At 54.8% G+C, this 18,569-nt stretch overlaps 1 protein-coding gene across 4 annotated transcripts in view; it reads left to right on the forward strand.

Moving 5' to 3' along the window:
• The window catches only part of GPSM1 (G protein signaling modulator 1), an 82,971-nt gene extending 69,469 nt beyond the window's left edge, over nt 1-13,502 (forward strand). For 3 of the 4 annotated variants that reach the window (XM_055797426.1, XM_027778077.2, XM_055797444.1), the window contains 3 exons: nt 7,405-7,564; nt 10,729-10,937; nt 11,275-13,502. In XM_055797426.1, coding sequence (XP_055653401.1) covers nt 7,405-7,564; nt 10,729-10,937; nt 11,275-11,463 — 558 coding nt within the window. In that variant the 3' untranslated portion in view covers nt 11,464-13,502. Of the gene's footprint in view, nt 1-828; nt 1,065-7,404; nt 7,565-10,728; nt 10,938-11,274 lie in introns of those variants that run through there. The other variant, XM_027778079.2, reaches the window with a different exon arrangement.
• Nucleotides 13,503-18,569: the final 5,067 nt, after the last annotated feature.

Raw genomic sequence — 18,569 nt, forward strand, 5'->3', positions numbered from 1 at the left:
GGGCAGTCCCCAAAAGCTGCATTTGTTCAGGATAAAGAAATTTCCTACTTTTGCAATGAAAAATGAGAATGAAGTGTAAGAGGACAGTGTGGACAGTGAGCTGGAAGTGCCAAGGGGGCTCTGTCCCTGTTTTGCTACTGCCCTGCCAGGTGGCCTTTGGCAAGCTGCTTCTCTTCCCAGTGACCCATTTCACTGTCAGAAATCCATTTTGCATTCACATTTCACAAATGGGAGGTAAGAACAGCTCTTTGGTTGTTGCGTAGCATTTTCATCTTTCCATGTTTAAAACCTTGTTGCAATTAGAAATTTCCCTCTATTAAACAGTGGTACATCTAAATTAAGAGATACTTGTGGCTGAGCATCTTTGGCTCTTGCGATAAGACAAAAAAAATCACATATCTAATAATATGAGGAGCAGGAGGACTATCAGGAGCTAAAAATGGTCCTTCAATATTTTGGTGCTTTAAATCTGTGTGATCATTTTGTGTCTGTATGTGCGCATTGCATTCGCCGTCATGGTGTGTGTGCCTGTAGAGCTGAGTGTGTTTGCAGATGTAGTTTAGGAAAATTGATCCCAATCTATTTTTAAGGTAAAGTGTGTGTGGTGGGTAGGAGGTGAGGAGGTGGAAGGAAAGCTAAATATTCACGTAGCTCCACTGTGTGTTTAAGAGCATCATCTAATAACACTAGGATTGTGGCAGCGAGGTGAGGGAGAGAGAAGCGCTTCGCTGGAGCCCACCCCCTCGTGCAAGGGCACAGGAGTGACTCGGGAGGAGTGTGGCGAGCAGGGCTGTCGCTTTAAGCTGCATCTCGCACCCAGCGGGTCATCGGTGCTGGCGACGTTCTTCACATGGCTGCGCGCTCTGCATAAATCTCTGCTCCGGCAGCCGGAGCGGAGCTGGGGAGAGCTCTCGGAGCTGGGGAGAGTTCTCTCGGCTGCTAGCTGTAGCTAAACAGCATCGAAGCAGCAGCTCCGCATCACCAGCCTCTGCCCTGCGAGGTGAGGGCGTTTTTTACTTGTGGACATGTAAAAGCTGGAGCCTGGGGAAGAGCTGGCTGCTGAGGTCAGTAAGTAAAACTTGCGTTTTGTTTGTGTTTTCCTTCTGTCCTCTGAAATGAGAGGCTAGATCGGGAGTAAGAGGAGGAGGTAGATACAGAGATACAGAAGAGAGATTTACTTGGGCCAGGGCTTGCATATTGCCCATGTATGCTTATTTTTTTGAAGTTATCAGGTAGCTTCAGCTTGAACTTTTTATTATTAATATTTTTGCAACTTTCTGGGAAACGGATGCGAGCAGTGCACAGACTGCTGGGGTGTCTGCCCATGTCTCGTAGCAGAGGGTGGTAAGTGTGGTTGGTGGTTCTCTGTGCCTGGCCATGCTCGCTGGGGGAGGATGGGGTGTCTGCCAGCCCTGCCTTTTGGAGGGAGCGTGGCGGCAGTGCTTGAGGATTGGCATTGAAAGGGAAGTGCTGTTCTCAGCAAAGATGGGACAAGTTTAACAGCTTTTCTGACTCTGAAGATGACAGTCTCATCAAGGAGTGGAGACTCCAGCCGTGTTGGTGGCTGGGGACTGGGAGAGCCCGGCTCCCAACCCTGGAGATAATCCTCCAGACATGTCACCTCCCAGTAAAGCAGGCTGCACCTTTGGGCAGGGGTTTGCTTCCATGCCCCTTCTCCAGCACCCCCTGTGCCCCCCAGGAGGCTCTCTACAAACCGCCCTCAGGTGCCTTTCACCAGGTGAAGCAATGAGATGGGGAAATTAAAGTGCCTGATGTACCCGTGAGGTGAGGGGGTTTGGCGTCATGGCTATGCCAGTGGTGCTGGCCCCCGTGGTGGGTTCCTCTGGGGCGAGGTGTTAGGGTGATACAGGGATAAAGAAAAACCACATACAGAGGACTGGCAGGTAGTAGGGTAGCGTGGGATAAAGCACTCCCAGCACTGGCAGCCCCACTCCTGCCTGGTGATTTTGAGGTCAACTGCCAAGAAAAGAGAGGAGGTAAAATAGTTGTGATGTGTCTGGTTTATAGAGGGAGAGGCAGATAAGGCATGGCACACGGGCATCGATGTGTTGGAACGAGTACCTGCCAGGCCCTGGGCAGATAAGTGCCTGCTAGAACAAGGGGCACAATTTTTCCAAGAACTATCTGCAGTCGAGAGCTTGGCCCTGGGGACGGATTGCTGGATCCTGTCCCAGCTCTGCTGCTGTGTCACTTGGTCAAGTCACTTCATCTCCAGGTTGTTTCCTCCCTGAAATAAGGTGAGGAGGAGGAATTGCGGTGGACACATTTGAATGTCAAGGCAGTGCTCTCTGAGGGAGCAACAGTGAAAACTGCTGCTTTATCCCTGAACTTGCTGCTGCCCACACCTCGTCCCTGACCTGGCCCACATACCAGAGCCAGTCTGCCTGTGAGCAGCAGGTCCAGAGCTGTATCCACTGTGCCAGACCGACCAGGGTCCATCTGCTGCTGGGCAGCGGGTCCTGCCCGCAGGTAGGGCAGTGCCATCCCCTCGGGGAGCTGGATGAAGCTGGAGTGAGAGGACTTTGAGCTTGACAGCTCCTTGCTGCATCAGGGCAGCTCTGCAAGAAGTTGAGCCTGGAGCAGGGGAGAGGCAGGCCAGTGCCCTGTGGGAACGCCAGCTGCGAGAGGAGATGCTGACCTGACGAAGGAACAAGGTTTGGCCCTTTGGGTAGCTCACGAGAGCATCTGTAGTTTGGTGGGCGAAGCTCCCTTCAAAGGGGATGTTTCACCCATGGTACAGCAGGTGCTTTTGGCACATGGCAGTGGCAGGAATCACTGGGGGACATGCTGTGGCTCTGCCAGTGCAGAAATCATCTGCCGTAGTCCCTGGGGGCCCCTGGAGCCCTCTCGGAGCAATCTGGGAGTGTGCTATTGCATGGCTGTGATCGGACAGGCTTTTGGTGGGGCTGGGCAGCAAATGTGGAGAGAGCTGCGTCCCACCCTGGCTGCCACTGCTTCCCGGGGAGCCCCCCCGGCTCTGCCCCAGCTGGCTTCAAGCCCTGTGGGGGCCACAGGAGGCTGTGGGAGAAGCCACTGTGGCCAGAGCCGTTCAGTTGAGGGTATTTGTAACAGCAGGTGCCCGTGTGTGGTGGGACAGCACAGCCCGGGCCGGCGGTGGGAGTGGGCTGCTCGGATGCCAAAGCCAGACTGGGGACGGGGTGCTGCCCAGGAACTGGTGCAGCGTTGTGGAGCAGAAAGCCTGAGCCACGAGGTCAGTGACATTGCCTTGCTGTGACCGAAGACTTACTGCTTCTGGCCCAGACATGAGGATCTCCCTCATCTACCTGCTAGAACACACTGTGTCCTGCTCCTCGTGGACGTCAGGCGTGGGAATGCCATGTGAAACTAGCACAGAGATAATAAATGCATCTTCAGCCAATCCTGGGATGTGGCTCGGGAGCAGGAGTGTGTCGGGGAAAGGCTCTTCTCTGCAGAGACCCCGGTGGGCAGTGGCCTCCAAGAGGCAACCTGCTGGGCATTTGTGTGCGGTGGCTTCGGGTGTTGGGAACTGGAAAGTGGTTTAGTTCTTGCCGTTAGCCCTTCTGCATTTGCTTAGTGACTTTCCTGAATCCGAGTGAAAATGGCCAAAGGGCCAAGGGCACAGGAGTCTGTTCTGACTTTGTTTCGCTTTGCCTGGGATCACTTCAGCCTTGGTCTCACCCGCGCAGCTGGAGCAGCCAGTCTGAGGGATTTCCCCACGAGATGCTGGTCTGTGCCCTGCACTCCTGTGCCCAGGGGGCAGAGCCAGGTCCCCCAGGACCTTCTTGGCCAGAGACTGTGTAAGGTTTTATTTAGCATGAGTTTTTGGAGAGGAAATAGGTTGCATTTGTGCTCTGCAGGGCAGGGGCTTTGGGCAGCCCCAGCACCAGGCTCCCCTGACCCCTCCTGAAGAGCCACCAGTTTCAGCCGAGCAGAGGGACTCCCTGGGGCAACACCACTGCAGGGAGAGGGGCGAGCGGCAGCAGGCACCCCCTCACTCCCCACAGCTGCTCTTCGGTGTCTTTCCAACACCTCAGCTGTGTTTTACACATTCCACATCCAGCCTGGCAGGTTAAACAGCCTGCTTATCCACCAGCAAATAAATGTATGTAAAAACCCGGATGCCTTCCAGTGAGGGCGACCTGTTCCAGGTGAGCGAGTCCTGCTCTCAGGCTGTCCTTAGGCAGGTTGCTTAGCTCTCTGAGCTGGCAGTGTCCAGGTGGAAATACCACTCACAGAAAACAGGGACAAAGCTCTGACCCCCACGTAAGAGACCTCCACCTGCCTGGGACAGTGGCCATCCCTGTCTCGCCTGAAGTCAAGGAACAGGAGCAGAGGCTCCATGCCTGTCCTTGTCCCTGCGTGGAGAGAGGCATGTGCATCTCTGTGCCCGTGCCAAGGGCAAGCGTGTTTGCAGCCAAAGCTGCCCTGGGCGCAATCAGCAGCCCCCAGACTGTGAGTGCAGCAAAAGCCCATGGTCCCTCTGCCCAGTGCAAATGGGGCTGGTTTGCCTCTTTGCCCATGATGAAGGCTGGCTGACCAGTGGAAAATAACAGTTGGCAGGATTGGGGCAGTTGTGGTGTAGAGGCAGAGGATGGGGGATAAGGGCAGGCAGGAATGCCAGCCACGGGGCGAGAAGTGGTCTCAGGGCTGGAAGCCAAGGCAGCTGCCTGGGAACCATTTAGGGGTCTGGGTCTTGGGCCTGTGGTGCCTGGTTTTTGTATGTCTGTGCTATCGCAGGACTGTTGCTCAGCCCTGTTAGGGGATGCCCTGGCTCTCAGGAAGCCTCCTGACCACCCTGGCTGTGCCAAGCCCTGGGCAAGCACAGCTCGGTAGCAGATGGTGGGCCCCAGGGTGTGATTGCGCATCCATCTGCCCTCACAGCTCCTTCCTCGGGGCTAGGAACAGCCTCGTGAGCGGCGGGAGCCAAGCACGCCGTGCCTTGTCATATCTGGGCATTTTAATTAGGGAGGCGCAGGCCTGGGGCGCGGGTTGGCTGGGGCAGCACTGGGGGGAGCCTGGCATCGGCAGGTGCTGACGGGGGCCCTGCGGCAGCCACATCCCGGGCTGCCGCAGCACGTGCGAGCCCTAATACTGGCCCGTGGGCACCGGCCTCCTGCCCCTCCGGGTGCCACCGTACTGGGAGGTACCCAGGCACGCAGCCAGCCCCGTCCCACGCTTTGCATGCACTGGCTGCTCTTCCTACTGATTCAGAGCATCCTTTCCTCTCCCAGGCACGTTTTGAGCAGAGATCCCGACACACAAAATTGCAGGATCCCTGGCAGGATGCACCCAGGGGAATCTCGTCTCTGTGATGGGGAAGCCCTGAGCTGGGGATTCTGACCGACAGGCTGCTCCCTGCAAGGCAAAACTGCTCCTGCGGACCTGTGGCTGCTCTGATTTACTCTGTGCAGTCGCAGGGAAGCGAGCAGGAGGCTTGGTGTGAATGAGCCGGCTTCCTCCTCTAGCCTGAAATTTGGGTCACGCAAGCCAACATAGCAGAGCTGGGACAGGCGTAGTTCATCCTCGGTTCAAGCCCAAGCAAGCTTTGATTTCCAAGGTGCAACTGCCAGCGGTTCAGAGGGTCTGCCTGAGCCGCTGTTTCATTAGCAGATTGGCACGTGGAAGGAGGTGAGAGGGGTTTTTCCCCTCCCTGATCAGCTCCCACATTGCTAATGTTCCTCTCTGGCCCGCTGCTAATTTTGATGCTGCCCTAAATAGAAGCTGAGTGCATCTCATCTGCTTCACTTAGCATACAGGAAAATTGTTTTCCTTCATTTACTGAATCCAACTTGCAGCTTTAACCCTGTCAGCACAAGTCTCTCCTCATTGCAGATCTCCCTTGAAAGGCTTTGCGTGCCTCTGCCCTGGTGAAGAGCACTCTGCTGGTAGGAGAGGGAGGGCTCCTGAACTGCCCAGAATGGCCACCAGCAGAGCTAGGAGAGGGGCTTTGCTTTGTGAACAGCCAAGGAGATCCCTTTCTGCACTGAAAGCTCTGGTGCTCTGGGCCAGTTCTCTCTGTGCCCTCTCCATCGCTCTGGCAGGGCGTGCTGCTCTCCAGGGGGGACCCAATGCTCCCCCTCAGAGTGGCCTTCCCCAGCCCCGTTCGGGAAAATAGCTCAGCACTGGCAAACCCAGTTGTAAGGGTTTCTGGTTGGTTTCTGTTGTGGTATTTCTTCCAGCATCTGTCGGCACCAGCTCAGCATGCAGGGACCGTTCCCGAGCCTGGCAGATGCCCTTCTTATCACTGTCTAATTTTATATTCCGTTGTGAGTGGCTCCTTGGAAGGATCCGCTGCTCCGACTGCACTGGCCGCCCCAGGGCGGGCAGGACTCTGGGTTTGCTCTCCCAACACGGGGCTCATCTCTGTGCTGGAGCTAGACACAGCACAGCGCTTTTGAGAGGCTGCCTTGAATGTGAACCCTTCTGCAGCATGACTTAAATATATCGCTGTCTAGTGTAAGGTGCTTATTTGGGGCTCATTTTATGAACACGCTTATTTTTGTGCAAGAACTGTTTTCCTGAAAAACTATAATTTTGTGGCATTGGCAGCTCGGTGACTGTTGGAGCAGGGGGTGTACTGAGGACACAGGAGCACTGAAAGGAAGCACTGGGGGTGCGAGGGGCAGTGGCCTGCAGAGGTTAAATTTAGCTGAGTAAAAAGGACGGCTGAGTGCTGGGATGCCTGAGCTCGAGCTGAGCCTTAGCTGGGCACACAGCACTTCAGCCAGGGTGTCCACACAGCTCCCCCTCATCCCTCTTCCTCCCGACCGTGGTCCCTCTCTGAGCCCACGCCTTTGCCAGCTCAGAAGCTCCTCTTCCCAGCGGAGCAGCGCCAGGGCGAATGCTGTCCCCTTTCCTCCCCTCTTTCCCTTTCAGCCTTCAGTTTGTTCTGAGCGCTCAAGATGCTCCGCAGCAATGGAGGCTGCTCTGCAGGTAGGAGCTGGGCGCTGGTTTGGGTGGCACAAGTGCCCAGAGCCTCTGGGGTCAGGCACAGTGCGGGTGACCTGTTGGAGGGGCTGCAGCTCTCCACAACTGGCCATCCTGCAGAGCACACGTCGCAGAGGAGCTCTGCCCCTTGCTCAGGGGTCCCTGCAGGAGAGGGGACTTCGTGATGTTCTGTGGTCTCCTCTGAGAGGATGGTGTTAGTTTGTCCACGCTGAAGGGTGCCAAGAGAAACAGGGAGAGGTTATTTCGGAGCCAGGAGAACGGAGGGAACAAGTAGCAGTGACCCCCGGCAGGCTCCAGGCTGCGGGGCTTGGCAAGCTGCAGGCACGGCCAGTAGCCAGCCTCTGAAAGGCCCAGGAGAGGGCATGGCGTGTTGCCACGTCAGGCAGGCCAGTTGGACACGGGGAAGTTGTTTGGGGTGTTCTGACTCTCTTCTGTATGTTACTGTCATTCCAGAAAATCAACCGGACCCCTTCGGATGAGGAATGCTTCTTTGACCTGCTGAGCAAGTTCCAGAGCAACCGGATGGATGATCAGCGCTGCCCGTTGGAAGAATGCCCATCGGAGGCGGCAGAGGCAGCTGCCACACCGGTCCCTGCCCTGGGAGAACGGATATGTAAGCACCGATGCGTTTCTAAGTCTCTATTACTATGGGAGTGATGCTGCTCCCATGGTGTGGTGAGCCGTTGTGGTTTTACTGTGAATCTTGTGATGTTTTCCCCAAGCCTCGGCTCTCTGAACCTAGCAGTTCTTTGGCAATCTCCGATGTTATTTAAGGAAGAAACATTCTTATGTTAATGGTTGCTGAGGGAAAAGCCAGAGAATGTGGACTAAGGCTGGGAGAGTAAACCAGGAAGAGAAATGCAAAAATATACTTGGGTTTTTTCAGTATGGATCTTTAGAATGTCTCGCCTTCCGAACAGTGGGGTTGATGCAAGGACATCTGCCTCTGCCAGCACCTCTGGGAGGAAGATGCTGATGGTCGTTACTGAGGGAGCCGTGTAAGAGCCTGGAGGGTTGGGGCACGCAGAGGGCTGGGGTGGGCTTTCACAGGCAAGTTAAAGTATTGCCAGTTTTTCTCAGAGTGTTGCCGTGGAGGAAAAACTTCTGGATTTTGTACAGTTCTTGGATGCTGTGGTGATAGGTGCTGTGTAAGAACTGAGAAGCTAGAAGGATGGATAAACAGGAGGAAGCTCCAGCAGGCAGACAGCTAGCTCACCCGTAGGAAGAACAGGGATAAACTGAGGAAGCCATCTGACAAATAGATGGGACAGGAGAGGCAGGACAGGTCTGTGTTTGCACTTCGGTTTCGTGTCCTTTTTTTGTGATAGGGTGTTGAGGGCTTTTGTTTAAAACAAGCTGCAGAGAAGGACTAATGTGTGCAGGTCCCACTTGTGTGCTTAATCACCATCACAAAGGGCTCAAGACACTTCACTTGAACTGATGGATTTATCAGTTTCCAAACGAACACAAAGTACAAACAGGAGAGGAGGAGACCCCTGACATCCCTTCAGGAATGGCAAGAGCCGCAGCACGAGGCTGCTCGGAGAAGGAGGTACCAGGGGCAGGGGCTGAAGCGGCAGCGAGAGCAGGGCAGTGCAGAGAAGGTCAGGCTGCAGCAGGAGGGCAGGTTGGCTGTGAGGTGAGAAGGTTTTTTATCTTCTAAAAATAGGGTGGAAATGAGCATCACTTTTTCAAGACAGGCATTTCTGATACAGAAGTGCATTTGGCTGTAACAGCTGTGTAATTTAGGAGACAGTTTAAAATATGAAGCGTTATAAAGACTGTGCAAGTAGGCACGTGTTCTGTTCGGCTCTCACTTGGTATCTGAGCCTTTTGGACTTGTTATTTTCAAGGTTTCTTTGCGAGCTGAAGGGGAAAAAACTCATCTTTGTGTCAATGCTGAGATTTTTTATGTGTTTCTGCAACTCCACAAGCTGGGGCTTTAAAAAGAAAGCACATCGTGTCGGGAGGCTTGGGGCACCCTCTGCTCGGGTGCTTTGTGCTCACTGGGACAGTGACACCATCGGGGCTGGGTTTCTTACGATTTTCTTTTGTCCCTGTCCCGGGCGCAGTGTCTGTTGTTTGGGAGCAGCTGCCAGCAGCCAACGGGCTCTTTCCATCCAGTGCTGCCCAGGAGGTGCTCCCTGGGCTGGGGGCTGACTCACTCACTTTGCCAAGGTCCTGGTACTGCTCGTGTGCTGTTTGGAAAACCTCCCTTTGTCCCGTTGTTTCCCTGGCCCACGCGAGCCCCTCGGTGCTGCCCACAGGATGCTGCCCAGAGCAGGCGTGCCAAAGCTGGGGGGCACAGCCGTGTTCCAGCTGCTCAGGGCCCGAAGGCTCCTCCAGCGCTGCACCCCGATGGCTGGAAACCCCCAGGAACGTCGGGTGGCTGTGTGGGATATCCCCGCTGGGGTTTATGGAGTATAGGTTATATGTATAGGTCCTGGACTGGGACCCCCGGTGCCGGCCCCCTCCCAGCAGGCAGAGCCCAGGGTGGCTTTGCTCCACTCGTGATGGGAAGAGCCTGGCCCCGTCAGTGTTTCCCGTGCAGGTGCTGCAGCTCATGGCAGCCGGAGCATCTGCTGGGCTCACCCCGGCGGCGCCTCTACTTGAGCTGGACTAAAAAGGCCAAGCTTTGGGGGGCCTGGGGAGGTTGTGCCACCAGATGTGTGGCTTAGCCAGGCCTGCGCTTTGCCAATTACCTGCCTGTAATTATACCCGGCCCTCGGGACCGTGTAGTGTGCCCGTCACTGAGCCACACAAGCGCTGCGGAGCTCTGCGTTCGCCTGCGGTTGCTGGTGTCAGCCCAGCGTGCCCCGAGCGCTGTGCGGGCTGGCCCTGGCGCAGCCTCTTGGCTCCAGGTGGAAACCAGAGGGGAAGCAGCCGCAGAAGCTGCCAGGTGTTGTGCTGGAAACAACAGTGATCACTCGCAGGCAGCACTTTGCGTCAGGACACTGGACTTTCTGGCCCGAGGTGGCATCTTTGGTGTCCTCCAGGAGCTGGCCGAAGCAATAAATAGCAGGGAGCCTGTCGTGGGAGGTGGTGCAGCAGATGTGTACGAGAGGTTCTGCTCTCTACCCTGTCAGGGCACCTGCTTTCCCCCTTTGCTGCCCAACAGGTTGTGTGTGCAGCAGGCTAGTGTGGGAGGCACGCTCTGCCCAGCCCCACACACTGGGTGCCTTCGTTAAGGCTTGTTGTCCAGGGAGCGTGCTGGAGGCGGCGTGCACGGCCCTTGTGGGGGCTGCGCTCCAGCTGGACGGGGGAAACCGCCGCTCTGCTCAGCTGGGAGCTTCTCTGCTTCCCAGAGGGAAGGCAGGGCAGAGGGTCCCGCGGCTGGGCCAGGAGCCGCGCGCAGGCAGGCTCCCCGCAGCCGGCCCTGCTCACCCTTCGTGCATCTCCAGGGCTGCAGCCCAGGGCGTTTTGGGGAGGTGGGTACCAAGGGCTGTGCTGTAGCACCGGCCTTCAGCAGCTGTGACATGGGGCAGGGGGTGTTGCTCCCCATAACACTTGTTGCTTTGATGGTAGGTTTTTGCTCGCTTGCATTGCTGGCACGGGGATCGTTCCCGCTCCCCCACGCAGGCTGGAAGATGTCGGTGGTGGCACAAGCAGCTGGCGCCCCAGCCGGCTCAGCCGCAGGGGGCCTGGCTGTATAGCTAGCCCCTGGCCCTCGCTGTAAGGCGTGTGGGGGGCTGGGGCGCCCTGCAGAGCAGAGCTGCAGCTCGGGCACAGACAGGCAGAGCTTGTGACCCTGCTGCATGCTCCTCTCCCCGCTCACAGCGCAGTCCTCCCTGATGGCGTCTCCGCAGACGGAGGAGTTCTTCGATCTCATCGCCAGCTCCCAGAGCAGACGACTGGATGACCAACGTGCCAACGTGGGCAACCTGCCAGGCCTCCGGATAACACACAACAACCTGGGGCACCTGCGTGTGGAGGGGGATGCCCAGGAGCCTGGGGACGAGTTCTTCAACATGCTCATGAAGTGTCAGGTACTACCGGCATGGGACTGGGTGGGCTGCCAAGCTGCAGGGGGGACACTAGTATCTCCCACACAGACAAATGCCATCCTGTGACCCCACCTGGCCTGCTGGGAGGGGCTGTGGCCACAGCCCTGGGCAGCCAGGCAGCTACTCTTTTTTGCCTCCGGGTCCTTTTTTTGACCCTGTACTGAGGGCTGTGTCTCAGCTCCTCCTTTAGCTTGGTCCCGCTGCCCTGCGCCCCCAGACAGGAAGCATCTGCTCTGGGCACTGGTCCCAGCCCTTTACTTCCACGACAGGACTGTTGTGTCAGGACTCAGTCCTAACGCCCGCTCTCCTCCGCGTGCAGTCCTCCAGGATAGATGACCAGCGCTGTGCACCACCAGACTCCATCCCCCGTGGCCCCACTATGCCAGACGAAGACTTTTTCAGCCTCATCCAGCGTGTCCAGGCCAAACGAATGGACGAGCAGCGGGTAGACTTGGCCTCCGCTCAGGAAGAGGCAGCAGAGGAGCCGCAGAGGCCTGGTTCCAGCTAAGAACAGGGGTTTGGTTTGGGGGGGGGGTGGTTTCGGTTTCATTTTGTTTTGTTTTGTTGGTTTTTTTAAAAAAAGAAAAAAGCGTAGGTGGTTACAAACCCCAGCACTCCTGCGCTACCACAGACTTCTCCAGGGAGCTGCCCCGGGGACACGGGGAGCCGTACCTCCTCGCTCGGCGCAGGCAGTGTTACAGGAAGGCCCACTGGAGGAGGGGACAGTTTTTAAACAAGGGGTATTTTTAGGACCTGTGGCTGCTGTAACACCAGGCACAACAGGAGGGAAGACTACTTTAGCAGCCCCTTTGCTTATCACCTAAAAATCCAGGAACTTGTGCTGTCAGGCAAAGGAGGAGCCCAGAGTGGGTAGTTAACTCCAGCCTTGATGTCTTTTATTTCCACAACAGTTTTAATTTCATGGGGGAAGGGAAGAGCACCTTTTCCATTTTGAAGTTGTCCTGTTTCGCCTGCATCGTGAGGTGACACAGATTGCTCTGGCTCCTTCCCTGGAACGTCTTGCTCAGCTTTGTTCCTTCTACAGGAGGAAATGAGCCCAAGTCAGAGGCCACACCGGTCCTTTTCACCCTCACCCCTGCCCCAGCTGTGGTCATGGTCCCACACACCTTATTTTAGGTTTGCTGAGGACTCAGCAGTGAGCCCTAGGACACCCCCACCGGCTCCCCAGCCCCAGTCCTGTACCGGGACCTCCTGAGCAGGAGCAAAGCCCCGCTCGCCGTCAGCTTTAGTGGGATCTGCTCACCTCTAGAGAGCAGCCGTGCAACAAAGCCCAGCTCCAGCCTGGGACGGAGCCTGACCAGTAACCGCCAGCTGTGCGCCCCGATCTGCAGACCCAGGACAGGGGGAAGGAGGTCCCTGTTCGGCACATGTGGGCAGCTGGTGGCTCCTGGTGCTGCTGAGCCAGAAGTCTCCTGCAGGATTTGTCCTGTGGGCAGGCCTGCATTCGGCAATGACCCGCTCTGAAAGCCAGGGGGTTTCTGGCCACGGCTTGTCAGGAGTTGCTCTCCTCCCTTTTGTGTCCAGCAGCAGTTGGGAATAATAGCCTCTCCCTCCCCTTGCTTCCTCCCAAACCAGTGCTGAGCTTTTCCCAGTCCCTGCAGGCCCTGGCCCAGCTGCTCCCGGCAAGGCACTCTGGTTTTGCCCAATCTGTCTCCAAGAATGGAGCCTCACGAGAGCCCCAGACCGGGGTGCTGGCTGGAAGTCAGCTCCACCCCCCACACAAGCGCAAGAGTCTACATTTACTTTTGTTCCTTCCCCTCTTGGAACAGCTGGAAAAATCAGCCCAGAGAGGAAGCAAGCAGGGATCTAACTTCAGGAGGTGGAGTATTTTTCACTTGCTTGACCAGCTAGGCTATCTTGGACTTCAGAAGCTCCAGTAATGAGTTCTGCCAAAGCAGATATGTTCTTATAGAGAACAAATCAGCACTTTCTCTTTGAAATGCATTCGATGGAAACATTTCCAACCAGCAGTAAGATTTTTAGACCAGTGATGCTGCTCATCGGGCATTTAACCTGCCTGCACTGACCATGTGGAGAGTTAGCTGCATTTTACCTGCTACCAGGGAGCACTCACCTGCCACGCTGCTGCATGGACTGCTTGGCCGAGGCTCAGCCTCCTCCTTGGGGCTGGTCAGAGCTCTGGAGAAGGGGCAGGACCTGCCCAGCCACCTGCATACCGACCTGGCTTGCGTTTGGAAAGAGGAGGAAAACACTGAAGGTGAAGGTGACTTGACCAGCTGCAGGCTCGGGCTTGTGCAGCTCTCAGCCAAGTGGTGAACTGGAATCTGACCATTAAGCTTTCTGAGGTGTTAATTATTTGCCATATACTTGAATGTATGAGCTTATTTATTTTTTACATGTGCATTTGCTAATGTCATTTTAATGGGGAATTTCTGACCCACAGGTACTTTTTTTTTTCTAAAAACAAAAATAATCTGCCAAATGAATTAATATATTAGAAATGAATACAGCTCAAGGGGAAGGGGAGGGGGGTTGTGCTTAATAAATATTTGTGTCTAAGCTTCAGTGACAGAAATTCATTTCATTCATTCCCATTACTTCTTGGCCAGCCTGCCTGCTTTGCCAACAGCAAGGCTGACGCTGGCCCTTTGGAAGGGGGTTGGGCATGGGTGGTGGTCTCTTGTGGCAGAGACCACCAGGTTTAAGTGTTAGAAGGGTGTATGCACCCACCTACACCTCCCTTTACATTGAAAGCACACAGGGCTCTGAGGCAGCAACCACCGTCCTCAGCTCTGCCTGCCTTCAACGCACAGCATCGCTCTGACCATGGGCTGCAGAGGGAACACACCGAGCCCTGGGCATTCCCTGCCCAGAGCAACCACCCAGGCCCAGAAGTTACCAGGACAACAGGGCAGACAAAGCAGCCCTGCAGTGGCCAGGAAAAAAACTGCTTTTCTGTCAGCTTAAGGTCTCCTCCAGGACCGTGGCCGAGCCCTTCCTTTCAGGCCCTCCTGGGGGCTCCGGCTCAGCCCTGTCTCGGCACCTGGCCCAAAAGCTGCATCTTGTGTGCCCAGCAGCAGCTACTAGAGGAAAAGGGCAGCACCAGCCCTGAGTGAAGATACTCACAAAGCAGCAAGCAGCAGCGCCGGCTCATTCCAACACAGCAGGCATGAGCAAGCCATTAGGACTTCGCTAGAAAGTAGACCTGAGAGCAGCTGACTTTGGATCCTGAGCCCTGTGAGGATAAAGCCAAGTCACAGCTGGTCTTCCCACGCCCCACTAACTTGTGCTGGCCACTGCCAGTCCTGATCAAAGATTAATGAAGCGCCACCAGCTTGTTCTCATCAGGCATTCTCACGCCTCTGGGTGCCTGGACACAAGAAGCTCTGTGCTAGAAGTCTCTGTGTGAGACTGGGGGACAGAACCATGCCCCCAGGTACGCAAACGACAGAGGCTTAGATTCCCAGGAAAAGATTAAATCCCTGTGAGTGAGTGATGGGGTCTCACCTGCTGGTCTGCGTCCGTAGCAGCTGGGGAAGGAAGCACATGCTCTCCAGTAAACATTCTCTCTTTCAGGCTCCCTGCCCCAGAGCAGGAGGCAATGGCTACAGCTGAATCTCCAGAGCAGCTCACAGCCTGCAACCCCTTGCAGCAGCAGACAGCAGCGTGCCAGCGTCCGAACGCCAGCCCTCCCCTCGCCCATGCCACCAAGGAGCCCAGGCTCGCAGAGCTTGGTCCCACACAGGGAAGAGCCCTCCGCTGCTGACACCCGCCGGATAGAGCCGGGATTGCCGTGGCCCGTGCCGTGCTAACGCGGCCCGTCTCGCAAAACACTGCTGCTACACCTGCAAAGCGCGAGTCCCCACAGAGCAGGGTGCTGACCCCGGTGCAGGTCTGGAGGTGAAGAGGAACTCTAAAAAAACCCAGCAGCAATGCAAGATACTAATCTCTCCTACTCAGCTGTGCACGTGCCCTGAGAGGCGCTTGCAAGACAGGGCTGATGTCACAGGCCTGTGGGGATTTTTGTATTGCTCATCTGCCAACTCATGTCAGGGCTGAGTCTCTGCACTTACCTCAGCCCTCCCCAGAGCCTCACGCTGTTCCTGCTCCAGCCATCATTGATCTCCATTTGGCTGGAAAGGCTCTCAGCCTGCAGGAAGGGCTACGCTGGCCCAGAGCACCCAGCACTGTAAATTTCAGTCTGGAGTTGGACAGCTTTCGGCAGCTCTCCTAGCAATCCCCTGGGACCCCCCTAGGCCAGGACGCAGCTGTGGGCTCAGTTAACTCCTGCGCAGCTTTGCAGTAAGGCAGGGCCATCCCTGTGCTGCACAGCCCAGCCGGGGGACACGGCGCAGATGCAGGCACACAGGGTTTGAGTGGAGGACTCGCCCTCGCTGTGCCTCTCTGCCTACGTTAAGTAGGGCCAGAACCCACCTATGTTAGGCCCTATGCAAGCAGCACAAATCAGCAGCAATTCATTTCACAGCCGTTCCTCACCACCTGCGCTGCTGCTACAGGAAAAGAAACATACCTGCCCAAATACCACTTCAGCAAAGCAGGCAAATCTCCCCCAGAGGGGCTCCCAAGTGGCTCCTTGGTACCGCTCAGCCTTCCACAGCACACCCAAGCGTGGCAGGGTCTAGAATCACCATCTCTGTAAGGCAGCAGAGTCCCACGCAGCACACACATGTTCACACACACTAGTAGCAAAAAGCATCAGGGGGTCATGGCAGGTAGCCCCAGCAAATGAGCCTCTGCACTGCAGCCTCCCTCTTGTTCAGGCCTGCAAAGGCCTTCCTTCGGCAAGTCCCATCACTGCTCACTTCCCAGCCCCACAGGGCACCCATCTCACCTTCACCAACACCACTGCCTGTCTCCTGAGCACGGGCCAGAACACCAGTAACCCCTGCAGCTGACTGATGCAACCCCTCAGTCCCACACTGATCAGATTAACTCTGCACTACATAAGGATTTGCTCGGACACAGAAAACAAAGAGGCAAAGTATTTGCCATTTTGCAGAAAAGTCCTTGTGGGACAGGATTCAGGAACTGGATCCATCCCTTAACAGCCACTATGGCATGCTTCAAGGAATGTACAAGCAGCTTCATGTGTGCAGCCCATCCTGCGAATGCTACTTTACCCCCCCTGAAATCACTGCTTCTCCTCTGTGCAGCAAAGACTCACCCTGCACCTTCAGTCACCCTCCTCTGCTCCACTGCACCAGACCTTCACGTCACTTTTTTCCCCATCTTGACATACCTCCAGTTCAGGAGGAAGGCTCCTTCTCTTCTCCCTGCTCCCTCATCTTTGGCTAAAACAAGGTCTGCTGGGCTCCCCTTAAACAAAGCATGCTCACCTGTGTCCCCTTTAAAGAAGAACACACACTTCCCATGACACAACATTTTTCAGAAAAACCCACTTCAAAAGGGAGAACAAAATTCCTTTTTTCCCTGCGATCTATTAGCAGCAAATCTTTCTGTATTATATGCAAATTGCCTCACACAGCTGCAACCCTCTCCCCTTCCAGCTGAAAGCCCCGTAAGGTTTTGTCATGAGAAGCACAAATTCTCCCCTGCACAGCTGCGTATTGCAGGCTCAGTGCTTGGTGCCCCTGGGGGCTGCACTCCCTGCACACCCTGCCTGCTGCAGACCTCTGACAGGCAACAGTGAGCAGCGAGCTCCCTGCACTCCATGCCAGCACCTCACCCACTCTGTCATCTGCTGCCTCCTGTTTTCATAGGATCACTTAGACTGGGCTCAACCACTTCCCTGGACAGCCTGTTCATTCCAGTGCTTGACCACCCTTTCCGTAAAGAAACTTTTTCCTAATATCCAACCTGAACCTCCCCTGGGGCAACTCGAGACTGTGTCCATGATGTTGGCCTGAACCTTCAGAGCAGCAGGAAAAATACATCACCCTCCACCCTCAGTTCTGGGTGCTGCAGAAGGCAGCAGCAGGCCAGCCTGCTGCACCAGCGCCAAGCCTCGAGGCACAGGGACCAGCGCTCTGTCCTGCCTCCAGAAAGCACCTAAGGCCAGCGGACACTGAGCCGAGGAAACACTAAAATCTAGTTAACAGCCAACACGGACAGACTTTGCTACAGTTTTTACTGTAACACAGCAAAAACTAGCACCACCTTTCTGTAGCTAGGGCACAGAAACAGGTAAGAAAGGTAAGGAAAACAGCATTAAAAGAGTCAGGTTGTAAATGAACTGTTCCCAAGGCAACGTGGATCCTGCAACAGCTGCTCTGTTCCACCCCATCAAAGGTATGAGCACAATGGAAATAGAATACTGATTGTCAGGTAAAAAGGTAATAAAATAACCACTCTTCCAGCAGAGTGCTAATATGCACCAGCAACTCACAACAGGGCGAGCACACAGCAATGGTTGAAGATGCAAGACTCCCGTTTCCTAACACGTGGATCACTCCAGAATGTAGTTGTTTCAGATGGAGCTGTTACTTCACTGGGATCTGAACACACACAGGCTGGCTGACAGATGAAGTTCCTGCCCCTCAATGCTGTTTCATCACTTTGAATTTATATACCAACAGGAAAACATGACTACTTTCCTGTTGCTCTGATCCATGCTTATAATGCAACACACATAAAATCCCTACAAATGCTTCAGATTAATCAAACTCATTAATCCTCATTAGTACAGCAATGCCCTCACTGAATTCTTGGCTGGATAAGGCCCACGAACGAGCACCTGGACATGCTTGGCTAAAAGAACTGGGTTTGTTCAGCCTGGAGACACAAAGGCTAAGAGGCATTTTACTGCTTTCTGTATAGCTTGCTAATGAGGGGACATAGAGAACAGAGACAGGCTCTCCTCAGAAGTGCACAGCATTTGAAAAGAAGGTAACGGGTGCAAGATCAAACACAGGAAATTTCACTTAGGTGATGGGTTTTCTTACTATAGGATCAGTCAAAGACCAGAACAGGGGTCCAAAGAGGTTGTAGGATCTCCATCCTCAAAGATGTTCAAGACAAGACCCCGAGCATCCTCCTCTGAACAAGGGAGCCGGACTAGAAACCTCCAAAGGTCTCTTCCAACCTGAATTATTCTTTGATTGCGAGTTTAAAACTGTAAGAAAGCTGACACTTCACTGTACTTCAAACTAACAGACCTCGAGAGAAGTTAAATGTTCATGCAGGCAGAAGTAAGCCCTAACAAAGCACAGTACGATCACCTCACTGTCTGATTCATCACTACCCGAGTGTTATATGCTGGTAAACACCTACATTTTTCACTTATTAAATTATTATTTTTTCTTCTAACTGCTCTTAACATGCAGCAGTAGCATTAATGAGCACCTCAATATCTGTCAAGTAACTATAAGACAACTTTTCTAGGCGCTCTACTTATCTCCAACATGCTTCACAAATACTAATTTTGCCTTCACGCCCATCCTCCCCCTCACCAACAAGTTGCATAACCCCAATGCTGGGAAGCCACTCACCGACTCATCACCCCGAGTGGGATTCCCACAGGGCAGCTCACTCTGTAACCCACAAATCCAGGAGACTTTCAACCCTGGCATGAGGGGCACAGAAGCAAAACTCTGGAAAATGGCAAAGGAAAGAAAAAAAGCAACACATGACCGCACTAAGAGCTAGTGATCT

This window comes from Falco peregrinus, chromosome 1 (assembly GCF_023634155.1).
Source record: "Falco peregrinus isolate bFalPer1 chromosome 1, bFalPer1.pri, whole genome shotgun sequence".
NCBI lineage: Eukaryota > Metazoa > Chordata > Aves > Falconiformes > Falconidae > Falco > Falco peregrinus.